General features: G+C 39.5%; 2 protein-coding genes across 2 annotated transcripts in view; one reads left to right on the forward strand and one right to left on the reverse strand.

Annotated features, from left to right (window-relative positions):
- The window catches only part of LOC133638254 (wings apart-like protein homolog), a 34,376-nt gene extending 13,323 nt beyond the window's left edge, over positions 1–21,053 (forward strand). The window contains exons 4-20 of the mRNA XM_062030677.1: positions 3,728–4,062; positions 4,124–4,248; positions 6,634–6,732; positions 9,351–9,521; positions 9,596–9,732; positions 9,808–9,919; positions 9,991–10,233; positions 10,301–10,412; positions 10,477–10,574; positions 14,179–14,255; positions 14,450–14,592; positions 14,752–14,867; positions 14,949–15,125; positions 18,445–18,658; positions 18,773–18,861; positions 18,961–19,056; positions 20,257–21,053. Coding sequence (XP_061886661.1) covers positions 3,728–4,062; positions 4,124–4,248; positions 6,634–6,732; positions 9,351–9,521; positions 9,596–9,732; positions 9,808–9,919; positions 9,991–10,233; positions 10,301–10,412; positions 10,477–10,574; positions 14,179–14,255; positions 14,450–14,592; positions 14,752–14,867; positions 14,949–15,125; positions 18,445–18,658; positions 18,773–18,861; positions 18,961–19,056; positions 20,257–20,322 — 2,410 coding nt within the window. The 3' untranslated portion in view covers positions 20,323–21,053. The remainder of the gene's footprint in view (positions 1–3,727; positions 4,063–4,123; positions 4,249–6,633; positions 6,733–9,350; positions 9,522–9,595; positions 9,733–9,807; positions 9,920–9,990; positions 10,234–10,300; positions 10,413–10,476; positions 10,575–14,178; positions 14,256–14,449; positions 14,593–14,751; positions 14,868–14,948; positions 15,126–18,444; positions 18,659–18,772; positions 18,862–18,960; positions 19,057–20,256) is intronic.
- Positions 21,054–22,655: 1,602 nt separating this feature from the next.
- atoh1c (atonal bHLH transcription factor 1c) lies at positions 22,656–23,476 on the reverse strand. The gene has a single exon (XM_062032041.1). The coding sequence runs from the start codon at positions 23,474–23,476 to the stop codon at positions 23,075–23,077; it is 402 nt and encodes a 133-aa protein (XP_061888025.1). The 3' UTR covers positions 22,656–23,074.
- Positions 23,477–24,530: the final 1,054 nt, after the last annotated feature.

A 24,530-nucleotide genomic window follows, 5' to 3' on the forward strand; every position in this document is an offset into this window, starting at 1 on the left:
AATAGTATTACAGAATTCCTGGAATGTCGGGAAAACCGGGAATTTTTCCAGTCCAAAGTACAACTTTGTTTTTTGTCCTGATTAAGAGGAATGTTTGGATGGTGAAACGGTTGAAGTGGGTTGAAAAATGTGGGAGGAGTAGTCGACAGAAAAAAGGGTGATAAAAGTGTTTGAAAGAACGGGATTTCCTGGAATTTTTTGGAACTTGGAAAAATATTAGTTTGAACGTCCAGGATGAGTGGAATGTGTTGGAGGTGGAATGCTTTAAATCGGTTGAAAAACGTGGGAATTGTGGAAGTTTGAAAAATGGCCAATTCATTTTGAATGGGAAAAATGTCCCGGAATCCAGGAATTCTGGGAAATGTGGAAATGTTTGGATAAAACAATGATGGTCAACACTGTTCATTGTAACGTCTTTTGAGAGCTTTAAAGAGGACATCAATTCCATCCATCACTTTTACTGAGCAAAACTGATCATTTTGTGCCGTACAACGGCCGCTGATGCGTTTAGGGCCAGACAAAAAATGGGACAACTCCAACACTACATGTAAAGTGTAAATGCCAGGTTGTTACACTCTGACTCTCTAATCACATGTGTGCTTACTCTACTGTCATTTATTAAGAACGTTCATTTATGGATATTCATCATGAAGTGCTGTTACTAGATGACAGAAATGCTCATTGAAAAGATATATTTAACAGACAGAAAGTTACAGGAATGTACATCATCATCATCATCATCAATCTTTATTGCAGGACTTAGGATCCATGACACACATAAAAACACAATGCAAAACATTAAAAATAAAACATACACTTTATCCTACGCCTACATTTCATTGTGCAACATGTGAATGTTTTAAGGGGAACTTAATGGGATCTCTTAAAGAGGTACACACCCAGGCATACGAGTACATAGATTATGAAAAACAAGATTTGTTTATTTGTTTATTTGCCTAGTGTGGGCTCTGTGCCGAGGATGTCGTTGTGGCTTGTGCAGCCCTTTGAGACTTTTGTGATTTAGGGCTGTATAAATAAACATTGATTGATTGATATTTTCAATTTAAGTGGGCACTTATGTTAGAAAATAATGTAATGGAAATGGCTGCTGTCATTTGATTATTATGATAGGAGACTTCAATAATGATGTCAGGTTTGGGACAGGTGTGATGCTGGTGTGCTCTGGAAGTTTTTGCGTTTGCTCGGACCAGGGTTGCAAAATTCCGGGAATATTCAAAGTTGAAAACTTTCCATGGGAATTAACGGGAATATATGGGAATTAATGGGAATAAACATTGAATGCAACATGCTAGATCTTGCAGCATGATTATTAGCTAAAACAACCTGATTTAATGTAATTCAGTAGAATTTCAACCCTGCACTGTGCATTCCTCCATCACATGCGCAGATAATTCCCAGCATGCTACACACTACAGCAGGGCTATTGAGGCCACACTAGTATTTGAGCCCAAGGACTTCATCCAGTCAGGCAAGTGTTGATGATATTACTGGGGTAAATATATTTGATCTATGGTATTTAAGTGTAATAGAGGTGTAATTGCTTGTTACTGTATGACTAGACTACTCCAGCAGACTTCCACTCAAGCTAGCTAGCTGTTCCTGTACTTGTTCCATGATTTTGGGGCCAATATCTCTAGCTAGCTAGGCTTATGTACAACCACAGTCTCATAATGAACCCAAAATATGATGATGCTAATTTTCTCTATGTTAAATCCCATTCATTTATGCTAACAATGTTAGCGATCTGAATTGACCTTTTTTGTGATGTGTAAAGTTCAAGCAGCAACTACTAAATGAAAAGGTGTAGTTTCCTCCGCCTTCTCTTCTTCTAGCCATTCTGTTGTCATACAAGAATGTAACTTATAGTTTGATTTAGCATGCTGATTGACTGTTCATTTATTCATCTAGCCCAGGGGTCACCAACCTTTTTGAAAGCAAGAGCTACTTCTTGGGTAGTGATTAATGTGAAGGGCTACCAGTTTGATACACACTTAAATAAATTGCCAGAAATAGCCAATTTGCTCAATTTACCTTTAACTCTATGTTATTATTAATAATTAATGATATTTACACTTAATTGAACAGTTTAAAAGAGGAGAAAACCCGAAAAAAATGACAATTACATTTTGAAACATAGTTTATCTTCAATTTAACTCTTTAAAATTCAAAATTCAACCGAAAAAAAGAAGAGAAAAACTTAAAAAAAAGAATTTATGGAACATCATTAGTAATTTTTCCTGATTAAGATTAATTTGAGAATTTTGATGACATGTTTTAAATAGGTTAAAATCCAGTCTACACTTTGTTAGAATATATAACAAATTGGACCAAGCTATATTTCTAACAAAGACAAATCATTATTTCTTCTAGATTTTCCAGAACAAAAATTTTAAAATAAATTCAAAATACTTTGAAATAAGATTTAAATTTAATTCTACAGGTTTTCTAGATTTGCCAGAATAATTTTTTTGAATTTTAATCATAACAAGTTTGAAGAAATATTTCACAAATACTCTTCGTCGAAAAAACAGAAGCTAAAATGAAGAATTAAATTAAAATGTATTTATTATTCTTTACAATTAAAAAAAAAAAAAAATACTTGAACATTGATTTAAATTTTCAGGAAAGAAGAGGAAGGAATTTAAAAGGTAAAAAGGTATATGTGTTTAAAAATCCTAAAATCATTTTTAAGGTTGTATTTTTTCTCTAAAATTGTCTTTCTGAAAGTTGTAAGAAGCAAAGTAAAAAAGTTAATGAATTTATTTAAACAAGTGAAGACCAAGTCTTTAAAATATTTTCTTGGATTTTCAAATTCTTTTTGAGTTTTGTCTCTCTTAGAATTAAAAATGTCGGGCAAAGCGAGACCAGCTTGCTAGTAAATAAATAACATTTAAAAAATAGAGGCAGCTCACTGGTAAGTGCTGCTATTTGAGCTATTTTTAGACCAGGCCAGCGGGCTACTCATCTGGTCCGTACGGGCTACCTGGTGCCCGCGGGCACCGCGTTGGTGACCCCTGATCTAGCCTATTTCTATTCATGTGTCCATCAGTAACATATGTTTAAAGACTACTCCAATTGTTTAGCTGACTATTTATATCTGTGTGTGGCATTGCATTAAGAGTTTTACAAGAATAAATAAATACAAACAGAATAATGCCACGTATGATGTGTGGAGACATTTCACCCCAACCAATGTAGGCGGAAAGGCGGTGAGACATTTGCAAATACTGTGCAAAGAGCTACGTCAGGTATGCCACAAAGATGCAGCAGCATATAGACAAGTGCCCAATAATATATCATTATTGGAATTCCCCATTCATTCCCATATATTCCCATTAAATCCCATGGACGGTGTCCAACTTTGAATTATCAAAAAATGGTCAACATTTCCACACTTCCCGAGCTTAACTTCCCGTGGTAAATTTCCGGAAACTTTCCGGAGATTTACCGGAAACTTTGCAACCCGAGCTCGGACACATGCAAAATTTGAGGGAACATTGATTGCAGGCCTGTTATGTCTGTGTTCTCCAACAGTGGGTCTCAGAAAACACTTGGCTCTCCAGTAGCGTAGTAGGCCAAAGTATTCATTAACAAGGCAGAGAATGTTCCATATGTTTGGCCACTGTAACATTACAGACTTCTTCGATGGCGTTTGAGAGTCATCGTTCTGGAATAATGCCATGTACTTGTTTCTCCGCACTTTTAGCCAGGACCAGTCCAGACCAAAGACGACATGCAACGTGGACATGTTTGGCTTCGAAGACGCGGACACCCATCAGGAAGACGACGCCTTAGACGGCTCGTCCCATTACAAAATCCAGTACTTTGGTTTCGACGACATGAGCGACGGCGACGGGGCCGCCAACAGCGACGACGACTGCCGGCCCAAAGCCAGGAGGAAGGTGAAGAAGGCCATGGAGTCGCTGCTGGTCGCCGTGGAGGAGTCGCACGACTCTCCGCCCACTGCCGACTGCGACGGGCAGGAGAGACCGCCCGCCAAGCGCAGCAAGGTCAACCATCAGAAGCAGGACAGCAGGACAGGTGAGCACCAAGGAAGACGTCAGGAGCATGTCAGGATGTGAACGCACCTCCATGTCTGCAGACGTCCTCAGCTTCTGTGAGGACGACCTCATGGTGGTGGCTGCAGGGCCCGTCAGACCCCCTCAGGACAAACCCTGCGACAAGAACCAGGACACCCACCGCAGGATCTTCAGTGCACTAAAGAAGGTGAGACTTGTACAGTAGTACCTACCTTAGCAGCTTAATTGGAATTCTTAACTGACAACACCTCAAATGAAGGTCGTCCATTGCAGTACAATTTCAACATGTAACATAACATTACTACAAACAAGTACAGAGTTTTATAAAGTAATAATATTTACTTTGATGAGTGGACTTCTACGTTATGTCCCTCCAGCAGCTTCTCCATATTTTCCTGGATAAATGTTTAGAAATGATTGAAACATCCTTGGCTGTTGTTATGGACTCAGTGCTACGCTCCACCAAGTTAGCTAGCTACACGCTCTCATCTTTTTGATGATTTCTTTCTTTAATTCTGTAAATATCGTCCACTTCGTCTTTTCAGCACTGTCCTCCACACTCACTTTCTTCACCACCACGCTTGGAAAAACAAAGTGGTGTCCATCTGTTGCTGTGAGCTGCTGCTCGCACGTACGACCGGGTGTTTTGCGGGGTGACATGCGCTGCGCCCACGAGTGGTGGGAAGGCTGCTAGATCACGCATGTGCTTGCAATTTAAAGCATAACAATTAGCCCACAGGCAGCTCTTATCTCAAAACACTCTTTAAGTTGAGGTACCGGTATATTTAGCCGTGTGGCCAAGCAAACGTGGCGGCCGTGTTTCTCATATTGGATGTTAGGAGTGACCATATATGGAAAACTATTGCGATATTAAACGTGTATATGTATATATACACTACCGTTCAAAAGTTTGGGGTCACATTGAAATGTCCTTATTTTTGAAGGAAAAGCACTGTACTTTTCAATGAAGATAACTTTAAACTAGTCTTAACTTGAAAGAAATACACTCTATACATTGCTAATGTGGTAAATGACTATTCTAGCTGCAAATGTCTGCTTTTTGGTGCAATATCTACATAGGTGTATAGAGGCCCATTTCCAGCAACTATCACTCCAGTGTTCTAATGGTACAATGTGTTTGCTCATTGGCTCAGAAGGCTAATTGATGATTAGAAAACCCTTGTGCAATCATGTTCACACATCTGAAAACACTTTAGCTCGTTACAGAAGCTACAAAACTGACCTTCCTTTGAGCAGATTGAGTTTCTGGAGCATCACATTTGCGGGGTCAATTAAACGCTCAAAATGGCCAGAAAAAGAGAATTTTCATCTGAAACTCGACAGTCTATTCTTGTTCTTAGAAATGAAGGCTATTCCACTAAATTGTTTGGGGAGCATTCAATCAGACACTATTGTGGGTATCAGTATCGTTTTTTTTTTTGTAATTAAATCCACATAAAAAACACAAGATACACTTACAATTAGTGCACCAACCCACCCCATTCACACTCATTCACACAAAAGGGTTGTTTCTTTCTGTTATTAATATTCTGGTTCCTACATTATATATCAATATATATCAATACAGTCTGCAGGGATACAGTCCGTAAGCACACATGATTGTGCGTGCTGCTGCTCCACTAATAATACTAACCATTAACAGTTAATTTTACAAATTTTCATTAATTACTAGTTTCTATGTAACTGTTTTTATATTGTTTTACTTTCTTTTTTATTCAAGAAAATGTTTTTTAATTTATTTATCTTATTTTATTTGATTCATTTTTTAAAAAAAGTACCTTATCTTCACCATACCTGGTTGTCCAAATTAGGCATAATAATGTGTTAATTCCACGACTGTATATATCGGTTGATATCGGTATCGGTAATTAAAGAGTTGGACAATATCGGCATATCGGATATCGGCAAAAAGCCATTATCGGACATCCCTAATTGTGGGGCTTTGTATTAGTGTTCCTAAAAATAGATATACCGTCCCCCAGACACATTTTTTTCTCTAAATTTGGCCCCCGATTCAAAATAATTCAAGCCTTGTCCATTTAAATAAATGTTACTGCAAATTAATATCACCTCCAAATATTGCTTATCGGCCTCCTTGACAATGAAAAATCAGTATCGTCCCTGAAAAACCATATGGGTTGATCTGTAGTCTCCACTGTGATATCAATGTTATGATGAGCCATGTATCGCGTATGCTGTTGTGAGGACGCGGTTTCTGGCCTTTCACGTCAGCCTCTTTCTTATCGCCATGGAAACAAGTGAGACAATGTGTCTCTGCATTCTGCCTGGATTGGGGCTCCATGTCCCTGTGGGACACTTTAATGCAGCACGGTGATGTTCCAGCTCAAACTTTGCTTTTTGTCTCCTGTTTATTAACCCTGCGGCGCCATCAGCCCCTCCTTTGTTTTTATGATGAATAGCCGACAGTCAGCAAGCGCAGGTTTGGCACAAACACAGAGAGAGCAGCCAAGTATGAAAGCTTGGCACTGGATGCTGGAGTGGGCTTTGATGGCTGCTTCACTTGGGTCATTTTCTTGTTTGTGTGTGTTAGTCTCCCACCAAAGCGGTGTACAACGCCCGACACTGGGCTTTGGCGAGCGAAGAGGAGCCCCACCCGTCCTGCTCGTCGTCCCGCTCACAGTCGGCCCCCGTAAGAATTCAACATCTTCTCTTTTATGTTCAAAATGATGATTTTAACTTCCTGTCTATGGAAGTGTTGTTGTAACAAAACCATTTGCAAATGCATATCTCAATCTGTGTGTCTGTAATCCGATTCAGTGTACTCGTGTGTGTGTCTGTATCTTAATCTGTGTGTGTGTGTAATCAATTCCCTGTTTGGATTTGTATGTAAAAAAAAACATTTTTTTTGATGTGTTTGTAAAAAATGTGTGTCTGTGTATTCAGATTTGTGTGTCTATCTCAATCTGTGTTTGTGAAATCAGATCCTAGTTTCGATTTGTGTAAAAAAAAAAAAAATCTGTCCATATTTCGATGTGTTTGTCAAAATAATGTTTTTGTGTATTCAGATTTGTGTGTTTCTCAATCTGTGTGTGTGTGTGTAAAATAATTTTGTGTGTAAAAAAACACCCAAAATCTGTCTGTATTTTGATCTGTGTGTGAAGCAGGAACCCTGATTGGTTGTCTTTTTCTACACAAGACTTTTGCGACACCTCTGCTGTGTAAGGTTTGTGTGTCCGTGCAGTGATCTGAACATGTAAAAAGGCGTGTGTGTCCTTTCCCTATACTCACCACTAGTGGGCGCCGTGCACCCACTCATGTTATTCCGTGTTGAAGTTAGACTGTCAGTGACTCACATTACTGATGACTTATTTGAAGAAGACCAAAATACAAATTATTGCTAAAACATCAACTTTTACTTCCAGCGAGTGATCCAAAGTCCTTTTTTTGTATGCTTCAACACATAATAACATGAGTGGGTGCACGACGCCCACTAGTGGTGAGTGTAGGTCAGTTAAATGTCAAGTTGCAGACACACACACGTCTTTTTGCACGCTCAAATCGCCACACGGACACACAAATCTTAAACAGCAGAAGCGTTGCAAAAGTCATTATCCCTGCTTCACACACATCTGGTTACAGACACACATTTTTACACACAAACATAGATTGAAATAGACAGATTTTTAAATTTTTTTTACACGCACAAATCGAAATACAGTTACAAAAATTAAAACACACACACGCGAATCTGATTACACACAGAGAGATTGAGATACAGACACACAAATTAGTACACGGACACGCAGATCTGATTACACGCACTCAAATCGAAATACGGACGCACAAATTAAAAGGCCCATGCGCAGATTTCATTACACACACACACAAAGATTGCGATACAGACACAGAAATCCAAATAAGGACACTGAGATTAAAACACAGACGCGAAATTGATTATACACACACAATCAGATTGAAATACAGACACACAAATTAGTACACAGACATGCGGATCTGATTACACACACACACACACACACAAATTGCTATACGGACACAAATTAAAACACGCACACGCAAATTTTAATTACACACACAGATTGAAATACAGACACCTAATTAAAACATGCACACGCAGATTTGATTACACACAGATTGAAATATGGACACACATATTTTTACACACAGTTTGAAATTGACAGATTTTTTTTTAAACACACGCACAAATGGAATTACAGACACACATGCAGATTTGATTACACACGCAGAGATTGAAATACAGACACACAAATTAGACACACGTATTGTTACACAAAAACAGATTGAAATTGACAGTGTTTTACAGTGTTTTGCGGTACAGACACACAAATTAGTACACACACACACACACCCACAGATCTGATTACACACACACATATGAGATACAGACACACAAATTAATACACGCATACGCAGGTCTGATTACACACACATATTGAGATACAGACACACAAATTAGTACACTGACACAGGGGTCTGATTACTCACACACAATATTGAGATACAGACACACAAATGAGTACAAACACCCACAGATCTGATTACACACACACATGTATTGAGATACAGACACACAAATTAATACACGCATACGCAGATCTGATTACACACACATATATTGAGATACAGACACACAAATTAGTACACTGACACACGGATCTGATTACTCACACACAATATTGAGATACAGACACAAATTAGTACACTGACATACAGATCTGATTTCACACACACACACACACACACATATTGAGATACAGACACACAAATTAGTACACTGACATGCAGATCTGATTATACACACACAAATTGCTATACGGACACACAGATTAATACACACATCCACAGATTTGATTACACACACATATATTGAGATACAGACACACAAATTAGTACACTGACACACGGATATGATTACACACACACACACACACACACACACACATTTAATTGAGATACCGACACACAAATTAGTACACTGACATGCAGATCTGATTACACTCACACAAATTGCTATACAGACACACATATTAATAATACACACTTCCACAGATTTGACACACACATATATTGATGTACAGACACACAAATTAGGACACACACACACTGATCTGATCACACACACATATTGAGATACAGACACACAAATTAGTACACAAACCTGTGAATGGGACTACAGACACAAAGAGATAGAAAATAGTTTTGCTACAATAATACTTCCATACCTGTCCTGCCTGACCCATGTCCCACTAATCCACCCCACCGCAGGCGACACACTCTGCAGGAGCGCCGAGTAACGAGCCGCCGGGCGTCCAGAAGGACGACGGCGTCTTCAAGGCCCCGCCTCCTCCCCCCAAAGTCACCAAGTGTGTCAGCGTCCCCAGCGACCCCTACCAGGACACGGTCACCGCGCTCAAGTGCCGCAAAGAGCACAAGGAGGTACCTGTGCCGGTCTGACTCCGCCCCCCTTTCGCTCAGAGCAACGCTAACCCCGCCCTCTTCGCCGCTTGCAGCTGTACACGGTGGTCCAGCACGTGAAGCACTTCAACGACGTGGTGGAGTTTGGAGAGAACCAGGAGTTCACCGACGACTTTGAGTATTTGGCTGCCGGGCTGAAGAGCGGACAACCTCTGAACACTCGCTGCCTCAGGTAGGAGGGGGCGTGGCCTCCTTTAGCGTACAGCCCTTGTCTTGGCGTGCCACTCCATCTTGTGTGTGCGCGCAGTGTGATCGGCCTGGCCACGCGCTGTGCCATGCCCAGCTTCAGGATGCACCTGAGGGCCAGGGGGAAGGTGGCGCAGGTCTTCAAAACGCTCATTGACGCCCCCCAGCACCACGTAAGTAGCAGTTGGACACGCCCCCTTTTTGAAGGAACAATGGATGGCGTGTGATTATGTGATGTCTGCAGAACCTGGCCATGTGCACCGCCTCCCTCATGTACATCCTCAGCCGCGACCGCTTGAACATGGACCTGGACCGCTCCTGTCTGGACCTGATGATCCGGCTGCTGGAAATGGACCAGGACCAGTGGAGCGGCTCGGTGGCGGACTCCTCCCAGCTGAGTGCCAGAGAGATCTGCAAGATGAAGGAGAAGATCAGGAAGCTGTGTGACACGGTGCACAACAAGCACCTGGACCTGCAGAACATCACGGTACGTGTGTGTGTGTGTGTGTGTGTGGTGGAGAGCAGAACACGATTCAGAACACAACCTTCTGTAGACGGGTCACCTGGCCATGGAGACGCTGTTGTCTTTGACGTCCAAGCGAGCAGGAGACTGGTTCAAAGAGGAGCTCCGCCTCCTGGGAGGACTGGACCACATTGTGGACAAAGGTTAATGTCACACATCACCTGTCCAAGTGTGTGTGGTTCTGACATTACTACTCTGGCTCTGCAGTGAAGGAGTATGTGGACAACCTGGACCAGGAGGAGGACAAGGACAAGCTGGGCTCATCCTTGTGGGGAGCGGAGAGATGTTTACGTGTGCTAGATAGTGTAAGTGTCACCTCTTATCATGTCACGTGTCCTTTTATGTCCTATGTAGAGATCCACCCGTACGCTTTTTTCAAGGACGATGCCGATTATTAATAGCCAAGGAGGCCCTTAAGCCATATTTGGAGCCCATATTCATTTCCAGGAAATGTGACATATTGGCGTCAAAACTTAGAATGGTACAAATGTAAGGAGCATTGTAGATTAACTACGATCAAAGTATTGGACAGGACGTCGGAAATGTGTAAATAAAGTTTTACTTTATATAAGAAAAAAATGGGCATACAAAACGGTACAGCCTCTCTTCCGTCAGTCTACCCCAGGGCAGCTGTGGCTACAAATGTAGCTTACCACCACCAGGTGTGAATGAATGATGGGTTCCCACTAGGGCTGCAACTAACGATTAATTTGATAATCGATTAATCTGTCGATTATTACTTCGATTAATCGATTAATAATCGGATAAAAGAGACAAACTACATTTCTATCCTTTCCAGTATTTTATTGAAAACAAACAGCATACTGGCACCATACTTATTTCGATTATTGTTTCTCAGCTGTTTGTACATGTTGCAGTTTATAAATAAAGGTTTATTTAAAAAAAAAAAAAAAAAAAAAAAAAAAAGCCTCTGCGCATGCGCATAGCATAGATCCAACGAATCGATGACTAAATTAATCGGCAACTATTTTTATAATCGAATTTAATCGATTTAATCGATTAGTTGTTGCAGCCCTAGTTCCCACTTCTCTGTGAGCGCTTTGAGTATCTAATAATAGAAAAGCGCGATAGAAAATCTAATCCATTATTATTATTATTATAAAACAATCTTTTTATCTTGTTATCATCTGTCGTTCATTCATTCACCCGTAGGCCAGTAATGCGCAATCTCAACAACCACAATTCACCTGCTCCCGGTCTTTTTTTAACATCCGGTTTGCCGCAATGAATTGTGGAACATGCGGTATCTTAGCTAACCCTTTGTTAGGCTATGAAGTAGAAAACAACTCAATTCAGTGTCACTCAAATACTCAATATCAAATACATGTATAAATGAAATCAATTCCCTTGTAACTCGTTTTAACTGTAAATAATAATTGATTAATTTATCAGCAATTAAATCAAGTATGCAAATTATGAATGATCATCACACATGAACTATATAACCCATAAGTTACAACAAGCATGTTTATTACAAAAACTAGTAAAATAAGCAAAAAAACAAAAAGTGCAGGGAGGTCCTTGGCACAGTTGCATTTCTTATGAAGTTAAATAAAAATGTAAGTATATAAAATACCGTGTTTTCCGATCTATAAGCCTCACCCACCAATTTTTTTTAGAAGAAATAATTTTTTTCCATATATTAGCCACAGATATATACGTTGTGAAATGAGTTATTTACACAGAAATATTCCATAAATGTTTATTTACATACCTTAATTGTTTCCAAACAAAGTAAAACGGCCGATCAAACAAAACAAAAGTCATGGTCATGGACCCACAAGCTGCGCAAGCTAGCTCTCCAATCAGCTAAACAGACTCAATAACTCCACGGTGACGTGTTGGTGAATTTACTGAGGAATTTGTGAAAGTGAAACAATACAAAAAGAATGCCATTGGAAGTTAATAATACTAATGCAGGAACTGGGAAATGTGTTAGCATATTAGCTAATGCTAACAAAACGCTAGCTTGATTACATTACGATAGCAGGTACAAATATGCATGAAAACACTCCTACAGACATCACACATGGGACGCTTAGGAAGTAAGAATTTATTTAGTTATATTGTAAAACTTCCAAAGGTTGCTTGGAGTGATGAATATCATTAGGATTTATTGATATGATACCCTTATCGATATTCCTTTATCAATACTGGTACTTTTATCAGCACTATATATAATTGGTGTATATAAAGATGTTAAAAAATGCATTTTAATTAAAAGTTTTATTGGCAGAAGACATGATGTAACATCTCACAGCAGGGAAGTCTTTTATCAACACCTGGTGGTCAAGTGAAGATGTTTAATTGGTGGTCAAGTTGTCATCAACTTACCAATGAAGATGTTTAATTGGTGGTCAAGTTATCAACTTGCCAATAAAGATGTGCAGTGTTTCCCATAAACTGCCGAGATACCTGTGGCGGTGGGGGCGTGTCTATGGGCGTGGTCACAAGACATCATCGAGTAATTTGCATAATTTACTACTATGTTATGATTTTCTCTAAAAAGGCTCAAAAAATGTATACTTACTAATTAATAATAACAGTTTTTTTTAAACGTCCATCCATCCATCCATTTTACAATATAATTACAACACTTTATGTACATATTTATATACAGATTTGAACAATAAGTTATTCACTGAAATATATTTATTAATTGTGGTTTTTACAAAAAATATATCTTATAAAATATAAAAGCTAAAATGTCTCTTAAATCTCTGCCCCTTTAATTGGTGCATACTAAATAATTAAACTTTAGCCTACTACTACAACCATTTTATTTACCAGCAACATAAAGTGAAACAGAGGCAGAGGTGTCCTGCCACAGTCAGTAACAAATAAACAGAAAACAGTAGTGGTCAAATACAAATAAGGCAACAAGAGAAGTATCCTACACTTCTCTTTTGTAAAGTAAATCTGAACAGCCTATATGGGCATCTACATCTACTATATGATTTGCCTGAGAAGCTGGACAGGACAAAAAAATAAATAAAAATGTTTTATTTTTATTTTTTATTTTTTTTATATTTGTGGCGGACGTAATTCTTTCGTTGCGGGCCGCCACAAATAAATGAATGTGTGGGAAACACTGATGTGTAATTGGTGCTGGCGTCCACAACTGGCTGCCCCAGAAGGGTGCAGAGTGCTGGGCTGTGTATAGAGAGCTGGCACGGCTCCATGGGGGTGTTTGTTTGTCCAGTGCATGGCAAACATGATTTCCTCTTTTCCTCTCAATGACAACATCTCCGTCACATTACCACATTTTCTGCGACTTTTTTTGCATTTAGAGTCTGTTTGTAGCGAACATTGATTCGTTCCGAGGTTCCGATGACGTGTAAATCTATGATTCTGTTTACTTCTGTGTAACCGGAAGTGGGACGTTAAAGGTTTGACTAATTCGCCGTGTCTTTTTTTGTAATGCTTCACAGCGGCACCTGAATGAATGTGACTTAATTACGACAATCAGCTGGATAAAAAAAAAAAAAGTGCAGATAGTCCAGAATTTTAACGGTCCGCTTGAAACGGACCCATTCGGAACCGGTACCGAAAAATACAGGTACTTGGTATTGTTGCGTTGACCAGCATTCCTCCAATGGGGAATTCAAATTGCTAGTCTCTCCCAGATTCTTTTTATGGCACATAAGCTGATGTTTATATTCAATCAACAGGCAGTAATTGGTATTTTGTGGTTTATTCTCCAAGCTTAGAGGACAAACGTGAGACCAATCTAGCACCCCAGCGTTCCCCGGCCCGGTCCAGATAGGACCGGGCTGGTCCGATCTGAAGACATGATGTAACATCTCATTAACATTATGTAACATTCCGAATCACAACTTTTTCATGTCACGTCGCCAACCACAGCATTAACCTTGACCTTGTGTGTAGGTGACCGTGCACAACGCGGAGAATCAGAGCTACTTGATTGCCTACAAAGACTCGTCACTCATCGTCTCTTGTGCAAAGTAAGTGACACGCACACACACACACACACACACACTTCCCCCTAAGAGAGTGTACAAACAGTGGAGCACGTCTAGCAGGTTAACAAACATTGTGAGTGTCCAGCGTTAGTGTTGCAATTTAGGACTCCCTGTCGTTTACAAAATAAAAGTGGGTCATTGTTGTGGATGATGGTGACTTAGTGCGCCCCCTACAGGGCACTGAGGCGCTGCGAGGATATGATCAGGCGTTACAGCAGGGAGGTGAACGCCGGTGGTCGGCATGCGGTGGTCGGCAAGGCTGTGGAGAACTGCATGAGAGCCATCATTGGAGTCCTGCTCAACCTGACACACGACAATGGTTAGTACACACACACACACACACACACACACACACACACACACACACACACACACACACACACACACACACACACACACACACACACACACACACACACACACACACACACACACACACACACACACAAACGGATAGTGATTGTGTGCGTGTGTGCAGAGTGGGGCAGCACCAAAACAGGCGAGCAGGAGGACTTGATAGTGACGGCACTCAACTGTGTTCTCCGGGTCCCTCAGTACTTTCCTCAGGAGCAGAGGTTTGACATCCGTGTTCTAGTAAGTAAACACCTCACACACACACACACACACACACATTTGTGCATGTTGTGATGGTGTGTGTGTGTGTGTGCGCTGCAGGGTCTGGGCTTGTTGATCAACCTGGTGGAGTACAGCGCCAGGAACCGTTACTGCCTGATGGAGATGGAGATGGAGGGAGGTCAGGGTCCCTGCGACTCCACGGTGCTCCTCAACCTCCCGCAGCATCAGGACCCCTGCAGTGGCGGCCCGCTCAGCGCCATCGCCGCTCTGGTGCAGGTACACTCGTCACAACTCTTGTCATTAATTAGGATCTGTAATGAATTGATCTCATCTAAGGAAATGCTGAAAAAGCCCTCCACTTGAGGTATTTTCATTCCAATGCAACACATTATTGTGGCAGGTCAACAGATTGAAATAAGTGGCTTCATGAAGTCATTCCTTGTTTTTCACAGACTGCCATGTACTCAAATACAACATGTAATAGAGGAGTTAACAAAACACTGACAAGTACTAAAGCAAGTATTGAAATTGTTGCTTCTAGTCTGCTTTGGACAAGATCAAATGACAGTACTGTAAATTACAGTACAATATGCTAAATGACAGTTAGGATTACTGTGCTAGCTCCAAACACTGACAATGTTCTTTTACTGGGTAATAAGCAAGCTAGTGCTAACATGAAAACAAAAAACATTAACATCTTTCCCCGTTAAAAAAGGACACACTACAATATGGACTTAAATAAACACATTACTGTTTGAACAACATTAAAATATAAATTTTGTACATTAAACGTACAAAAAAGCAATATTAATCTACTTTATACACGCAGGAATATTAATCTACTTTATATTAATCTACTTTATACATGCAGGAATATTAATACACGCAGGAATATTAATCTACTTTATACACGCAGGAATATTAATCTACTTTATACACGCAGGAATATTAATCTACTTTATATTAATCTACTTTATACACGCAGGAATATTAATCTACTTTATACACGCAGGTATATTAATCTACTTTATACACGCAGGAATATTAATACATGCAGGAATATTAATCTACTTTATACACGCAGGAATATTAATCTACTTTATATTAATCTACTTTATACACGCAGGAATATTAATCTACTTTATACACGCAGGAATATTAATCTACTTTATATTAATCTACTTTATACACGCAGGAATATTAATACATGCAGGAATATTAATCTACTTTATACACGCAGGAATATTAATCTACTTTATATTAATCTACTTTATACACGCAGGAATATTAATCTACTTTATACACGCAGGAATAGTACAGGAATATTAATCTACTTTATACACGCAGGAATATTAATCAACTTTATACACGCAGGAATATTAATCTACTTTATACACGCAGGAATAGTACAGGAATATTAATCTACTTTATACACGCAGTAATATTAATCTACTTTATACACGCAGGTATATTAATCTACTTTATACACGCAGGAATATTAATACACGCAGGAATATTAATCTACTTTATACACGCAGTAATATTAATCTACTTTATACACGCAGGAATATTAATCTACTTTATACACGCAGGAATAGTACAGGAATATTAATCTACTTTATACACGCAGTAATATTAATCTACTTTATACACGCAGGAATATTAATCTACTTTATACACGCAGGAATATTAATCTACTTTATACATGCAGGAATAGTACAGGAATATTAATCTACTTTATACACGCAGTAATATTAATCTACTTTATACACGCAGGAATATTAATCTACTTTATACACGCAGGAATGTTAATCTACTTTATACACACAAGTATATTAATTTACTTTATACACGCAGGTATATTAATCTACTTTATACATGCAAAAATATTAATCTACTTTATACACGCGGAAATATTAAACTACTTTATCCACGCAGAAATATGAATCTACTTTATACACGCAGGAATATTAATCTACTTTATACATGCAGGAATATTAATCTACTTTATACACGCAGGAATATTAATCTACTTTATACATGCAGGAATATTAATCTACTTTATACACGCAGGAATATTAATCTACTTTATACACGCGGAAATATTAAACTACTTTATCCACGCAGAAATATGAATCTACTTTATACACGCAGGAATATTAATCTACTTTATACATGCAGGAATATTAATCTACTTTATACACGCAGGAATATTAATCTACTTTATACATGCAGGAATATTAATCTACTTTATACACGCAGGAATATTAATCTACTTTATACACGCGGAAATATTAATCTACTTTATACACGCAGGAATATTAATCTACTTTATACACGCGGGAATATTAATCTACTTTATACACGCAGGAATATAGATTTCAAAATTATATAAATAAAAAACCTAATGCGCTAAATATTAATGGCTATTAATGTTATAATAATAATACAAATACTACAAATAATATTGGGTTAATTTTGTATTAGAAGTACTAATACTACTAATAATAGTAATACTGCTAATACTACTAATACTAAGATTACTAAAGGTAATATTACTACTACTACTACTCATGTATTAGATGTATATGGTGCTATTGTAGTCTGTCCAAACAGCAACAGTATACAAGTGACCATGGAAGATAATATCATCAGGAGACATTGTTGTCTTCAGTTGTTCCTGCAGCGATAATACTACTACTACTACTACTACTACTACTACTACTCATGTATTAGATGTATATGGTGCTATTGTAGTCTGTCCAAACAGCAACAGTATACAAGTGACCATGGAAGATAATATCATCAGGAGACATTGTTGTCTTCAGTTGTTCCTGCAGCGATAATACCACTACTACTACTACTACTACTACTACTACTCATGTATTAGATGTATATGGTGCTATTGTAGTCTGTCCAAACAGCAGCAGTATACAAGTGACCATGGAAGATAATATCATCAGGAGACATTGTTGTCTTCAGTTGTTCCTGCAGCGATAATACCACTACTACTACTACTACTACTACTACTCATGTATTAGATGTATATGGTGCTATTGTAGTCTGTCCAAACAGCAGCAGTATACAAGTGACCATGGAAGATAATATCATCAGGAGACATTGTTGTCTTCAGTTGTTCCTGCAGCGATAATACCACTACTACTACTACTACTACTACTACTCATGTATTAGATGTATATGGTGCTATTGTAGTCTGTCCAAACAGCAGCAGTATACAAGTGACCATGGAAGATAATATCATCAGGAGACATTGTTGTCTTCAGTTGTTCCTGCAGCGATAATACTACTACTACTACTACTACTACTACTACTACTACTCATGTATTAGATGTATATGGTGCTATTGTAGTCTGTCCAAACAGCAGCAGTATACAAGTGACCATGGAAGATAATATCATCAGGAGACATTGTTGTCTTCAGTTGTTCCTGCAGTGATAATACCACTACTACTACTACTACTACTACTACTAGTCATGTATTAGATGTATATGGTGCTATTGTAGTCTGTCCAAACAGCAGCAGTATACAAGTGACCATGGAAGATAATATCATCAGGAGACATTGTTGTCTTCAGTTGTTCCTGCAGCGAGAGCGAGCCGCCGTGCTGGCCGAGGCGCAGACTGATGACCTCATCAAGGAGCCGCCCAAAGCGCCGCTGGACCAGAGTGGAGAGTGGCAGGAGACGGGCGGAGAGATCCAGTGGGTTGCCAACGACAACCACTGTGCCAACGATGCCAAAAAGAAGGAGAAGGAGGAGGAGGATGATGGCGAGCTGGACCTCAACAAAGGTGTGCTCCTCTCTCTCTCTCTCCTGCGCCTCACCTGTCCTTACTAATTATTGTGTGTGTGTGTGTGTGTGTGTGTGTGTGTGTGTGTGTGTGTGTGTGTGTGTGTGTGTGCAGCTCTGCAGCATGCAGGTAAACACATGGAAGACAGCATAGTTGCATCATACACTGCACTGCTGCTGGGGTGTCTGTGCCAAGGAAGCTCGGTGAGTTCTTCTTCTTCTTCTTCTTCTTCTTCTTCTTCTTCTTCTTCTTCATCATCCCTCCTTCTGCGTGTGACCTTTGACCTGCCCTGTGACCTCCAGATGAATGTTACTACTGTGAGAGACAACCTGCCTCAAGGAGATTTCTCCATCATGACAGAAATGCTGAAGAAGTTCCTCAACTTCATGAACCTCACAGTGAGTTCAATACTATCAGCCCTCTTTCTTCTTCTTCCTCTTCCCTCTTTCTTCTTCTTCTTCCTCCTCATCCCTCTTTCTTCTTCTTCCTCATCCCTCTTTCTTCTTCTTCTTCCTCTTCCTCATCCCTCTTTCTTCTTCTTCTTCCTCTTCCTCATCCCTCTTTCTTCTTCTTCTTCCTCCTCATCCCTCTTTCTTCTTCTTCTTCTGCCTCATCCCTCTTTCTTCTTCTTCTTCTTCCTCATCCCTCTTTCTTCTTCTTCTTCTTCTTCCTCATCCCTCTTTCTTCTTCTTTTTCTTCTTCCTCATCCCTCTTCTTCTTTTTCTTCTTCCTCATACCTCTTTTTTCTTCCTCATACCTCTTTTTTCTTCTTCTTCTTATTCATCCCTCTTTCTTCTTCTTCCTCATCCCTCTTTCTTCTTCTTCTTCTTCTTCCTCATCCCTCTTTCTTCTTCTTCTTCTTCATCCCTCTTCTTCTTTTTCTTCTTCCTCATCCCTCTTTCTTCTTCCTCTTCTTCCTCATACCTCTTTCTTCTTCTTCTTCTTCTTCTTCATCCCTCTTTCTTCTTCTTCTTCATCCCTCTTTCTTCTTCTTCCTCATCCCTCTTCTTATTCTTCTTATTCATCTTCCTCATCCATCTTTCTTCTTCTTCTTCTTCCTCATCCCTCTTTCTTCTTCTTCTTCTTCTTCCTCATCCCTTTCTTCTTCTTCCTCATCCCTCTTTCTTCTTCTTCTTCATCTTTCTCATCCCTCTTTCTCCTTCTTCCTCATCCCTCTTTCTTCTGCCTCGTCCCTCTTTCTTCTCCTTTATTTTCCTTCTTCATTCTTCTTCCTCATCCCTCTTTCTTCTCCTTTATTTTCTTTCTTTCTTCTCCTTAATTTTCCATCTTTCCTCTCCTTTATTGTCCTTCTTTCTTCTCATTCTTTCTCCTTCTTTATTCTTTACTTTTTAAATGTTTCCATTTTCCTTTATTTTCCTTTTTTCCTCCTTTTTCTCCTTTATTTTTTCCTTCTCTTTCTCCCTTTTTTTCTCTTTTCCTCTTTGTTCTCCTTTTTTTGTCCTGTTTTAATCCTCCCTTTCCTCCTCTTTCTTTTCTCACTGTTTTTCCAACTCTTTTCGCCTTTTCTTCTTTCTTTCTCTCTTCTTCTTCCTCCTCCTCCTCTCCCTCTGGTGTGACATGAGTGTGTCTTTGTGCAGTGTGATGTGGGCACCACAGGACAGAAGTCCATCTCCCGGATCATCGACTACCTGGAACACTGCTAGACACACACACACACACACACACACACACACACACACACACACACACACACACACGCACAATCCTTTCAGTATTGCCTGTTTTATCAAAGTATTTCTGCTTCATGTTTTCATTGATTGATTGATTGATTGATCCCCAAGCGAGACTTTTTTTATTTGAAGCCTCCAATTTGATTCGTCCTTGACGACCGCTCATCTTTCTTTACTTCCTCCAACTTCTTTCATCTCAGGCCAGCTTTTATTTCTTCTCTTCTTATGTTGCTTTCTAACGTCTTGCCTGCAGCTTCTTTTATTGTCACCATGGTAACACAATGCTGTTATTGTCACCATGGTAACACAATGCTGTAATTGTCGCCATGGTAACACAATGCTGTTGTTGTCACCATAATAGCACAATGCTGCTATTGTCACCATGGTAACACGATGCTGTTATCGTCGCCACGGTCACACAACACCGTTATCGTCGCCATGGCAACACAATGCTCTCGTTCATGTCAAGTATTCTTTCTTTAGCAGCTAATTGTTCTTTTTGGAAGCTGCATAAAACTTGTTGTTAGTACGTTTGCCAAATAGGAACCTTTTTGACCTTTAAAGCTCTTCTTCATCTATCTTTGTGTTCCTACACACTCACACACATACACACACACACACACACACACACACACACACACACACACACACACACACACACACACACACACACACACACACACACACACACACACACACACACACACACGTTTACAAGAGCTTTATGAAGAGTGTTGACGAGCTTTGTGTAAATAGTTTTGTACATAAGTCCAAGTAGGAGGACAGCATGATGGAGGGGGGGGGGGGGGGGGGGGTCTGTACTGTAGACTTAAGGACTTTTATGAAAGTGATTTTTTTTTTTTTACAGCCCGGTGGTGTCATGTCTGGGGGGGAGGGGCTTAACGAGGACAATGTTTGTACATGTACATACTTTGAAAAGAATAAAAATTGCTACTTTGAGTATTTGCAGCTCTTCTTTATCTCTAAAGCTCAAATGTGCCTGTTTTTAGATTTTGCATAACCTTTTATGGATGCAAACACTAATAGAACACAAGAGAGGAGAAACACGCTGACAGAAGTTTGCAATGTTTATTACACACAAAGAAAAATGAATAAATCACACCAATGAACAAAAAATATGAAACCATTTCAAAACCAAATAAAGTCAAAGTTTGTTGACCACAATCACAAATTGTGTCAACATATTCATAAAGAACATATTTACCATTATTCATTTTATTTACAGCTCAGATGGCACTTTTTAACCAGCCGATGGTGACATTACCACACAGCATGAGTGACTCTCTGGGTACTTAGTGGTGCCATTCCACTCCTGGGCTTGTTTTTTTAAATACATTTTGCAAAATGATGACTCGATTTAAAATAGGAATTGTGATTCTGGAGAGCTTAAAAAGGTCATTTAAAAAATATATTCTTACAACAAAAAGTTATTTTTCCAAAACTTTTTAAATATATTTAATTTTTTTTTTATGATTTTTGAAAATCATGAATTGATTTAAAATTGGTATGTGTAGTAACTGCGATTCGGACTTGAATTGTATTTAAAAAAAAAAATTAAAAAAATAAAAAATAATTTCAAAAAAAAAAAATATATATATATATATATATATATATATATATATAAACAAGTTTAAAAAAAAAAGATGTATTTAAAAATGTGATTTTAAATATATCTTTGAAAATGACTATTTAAAATAGGAATGCATGATTCAGGTGTTTCTAGATAGCTTTGAAAATGTCATAAAAAAATATTCTTACAACAAAAAGTTATTTTTCCAAAACTTTTTAAATACATTTTAATTTTTTAAAATAATTTTGGAAAATCATAAATTGGTTTAAAATTGGTGTGTGTAGTAATTGCGATTCAGACTTTAATTGTATTTAAAAAAATTATATATATATATATATATATATATATATATATATATATATATATATATATATATATATATATATATATATATATATATATATATGTATATATATATATATATATATATATTTAAGTTTTCTATAAAAATGTGATTTTAAATACATTTTTGAGAATGACTATTTAAAATAGGAATGCATGTTAGGTTTTTCTAGATAGCTTTGAAAATGTCATAAAAAAATATTCTTACAACAAAAAGTTCTTTTTTTCAAAACTTTTTTAATGATTCTTGAAAATCATAAATTGATTTAAAATTGGTATGAGATTGAATTTAGAGCCTGAAAATGTATTTAAAAAAAGTACACATACATATATATATATATATATATATATATATATATATTTAAAACGTTTTTTATTTTAAATCCATCCATCCATTTTTTACCGCTTGTCCCTTTTGGGGTGGCGGGGGGTGCTGGAGCCTATCTCAGCTGCATTCGGGCAAGGAAGGCGGTGTACACCCTGGATAAGGAAGGCGGTGTACACCCTGGACAAGGAAGGCGGTGTACACCCTGGACAAGGAAGGCGGTGTACACCCTGGACAAGGAAGGCGGTGTACACCCTGGACAAATCAATTTTTTAAAATGTAGAACTGGGATGTATAAGAATGTCATGTTTTCCTGCAGCGTCAATACAGCCAGTGAGTGTGCCACACGCTCGCTGGAACCTCACCCCTTCAAAACTGACCTTTATGGACTTATGAAGCAAAATTTAAAGAAAAGAAAAGCTGGAAGCACCAAAGTCCAAATGAGGAAGCAGCAAAGTCTTTGGTCCTCACACAAGTGGTCCAAGCGGCTCGGGTCTCGCTCCTTCTTCCTGAGGCGAGTCTTCCTCTCCGTCCCGCGTCTCCCCCGCCTGGCACGGAAGGTCCTCCTCCTCCGCCGGCCGCAGCAGCTGGCTGAGGGTGGCGATGTAAATCTGCGCCATCTGAAGCGTCTCCGACTTGGAGAGTTTTCTGTGGCTCTCCATCTGGGGCACCACGCTCCTCAGGCGCTCGAACGCCACGTTCAGACCCAGCATCCTCTTCCTCTCCCGGGCGTTGGCCGCCAGTCGCCGCCGTCTATGGGCAAGCTCCAGGGCTGCGCCCGGCGCCTCCACCCGCGGGCCCGGCCACAGCTGCGGGTGGTGCTGATCGGGCGCGGCAAAGGAAGCGAAGAGGCTTCTCCTGGGCGACATGTCCGAGTGTCGCCCGTCCCTGGGAGGCCACGCCTTTAAAGTGGCGGGCGGACAAAGCGTCGGCGGGAGGTCGGCCAGACCTGAAAGGACACACTTCATCAAAAGTGGATTAGAGGCGTGGAGGACAGGAAATGATGGGGTTGCCGCGGTAACCGCCTCGCCCTGGTCGGCGGCCACTCGGAGGACGTTTCAAGTGAGGTCAAAGGTCAGCCACTCCTGGCAGCCTTTTGTCAGCATGACTGACAGGAAGTGACTTCCAACACGCGTGCCAAGACGGCGGGGGTGTGCTTGGCGGCGTGACGGCCAATCAGACGCCTGGATGGTGCCAGCGACGCGCGACCACCACGTGGAAGACCGCAGGGGCTTATTGCCACACATCAGCGGAGGTCAAAGGTCAGCCCTCCTGCGGGGACACGCCCCCGCTTCATTAGAGCCAATAAAACGGCTCGCTGGAAGACGACGCGCATTGAAGATCAAACCTGAGGACCAGCACAAAAGGTCTGAGACCGCTTGACTTTTTGGACCACATTGTCCAATGGCACAAAACTCACCTATTATTATTATTATTATTATTATTATTATTATTATAAAATATTTGATTCAATAAAATGTTATTTATTTAATTTATTTCTGTATTTCACTATTTATGCATTCATTCATTTATTTATGTATTTATTTGATTTATATATCTATAGGCAAATCGCACCACTAGTTATGCGAACATAGTTGTACATGTTGGCTCCAATGACACTAGAATGAGATTACAAAGAGAAACATAGCCAGGACTTGTGATCTCGCCAGAAAGATGTCCAGGCATGGAGTTCTTGTCTCTGGCCCCCTGCCTGCGAGAGGCAATGATGAGAGATATAGCAGATTAGTCTCGCTTAACAAGTGGCTGGCTACCTAGCTTCTGTAGACAACAGGGACTAACGTTTATTGATAACTGGCCCTCTTTCTGGGGCAAACCAGGCTTGCTGATGAGAGACGGCCTTCACCCTAACCAGGAAGGTGCCATCATCCTGTCTAGGAACATAGACTACTGTTTAAGTCTCAC

This window comes from Entelurus aequoreus, linkage group LG21 (assembly GCF_033978785.1).
Source record: "Entelurus aequoreus isolate RoL-2023_Sb linkage group LG21, RoL_Eaeq_v1.1, whole genome shotgun sequence".
Taxonomy (NCBI): Eukaryota; Metazoa; Chordata; class Actinopteri; order Syngnathiformes; family Syngnathidae; genus Entelurus; species Entelurus aequoreus.

What these genes read in the sequence shown, in the direction of transcription:
- atoh1c (XM_062032041.1), bottom strand. Translation starts at nt 23,476, where the DNA reads ATGTCGCCCAGGAGAAGCCTCTTCGCTTCCTTTGCCGCGCCCGATCAG.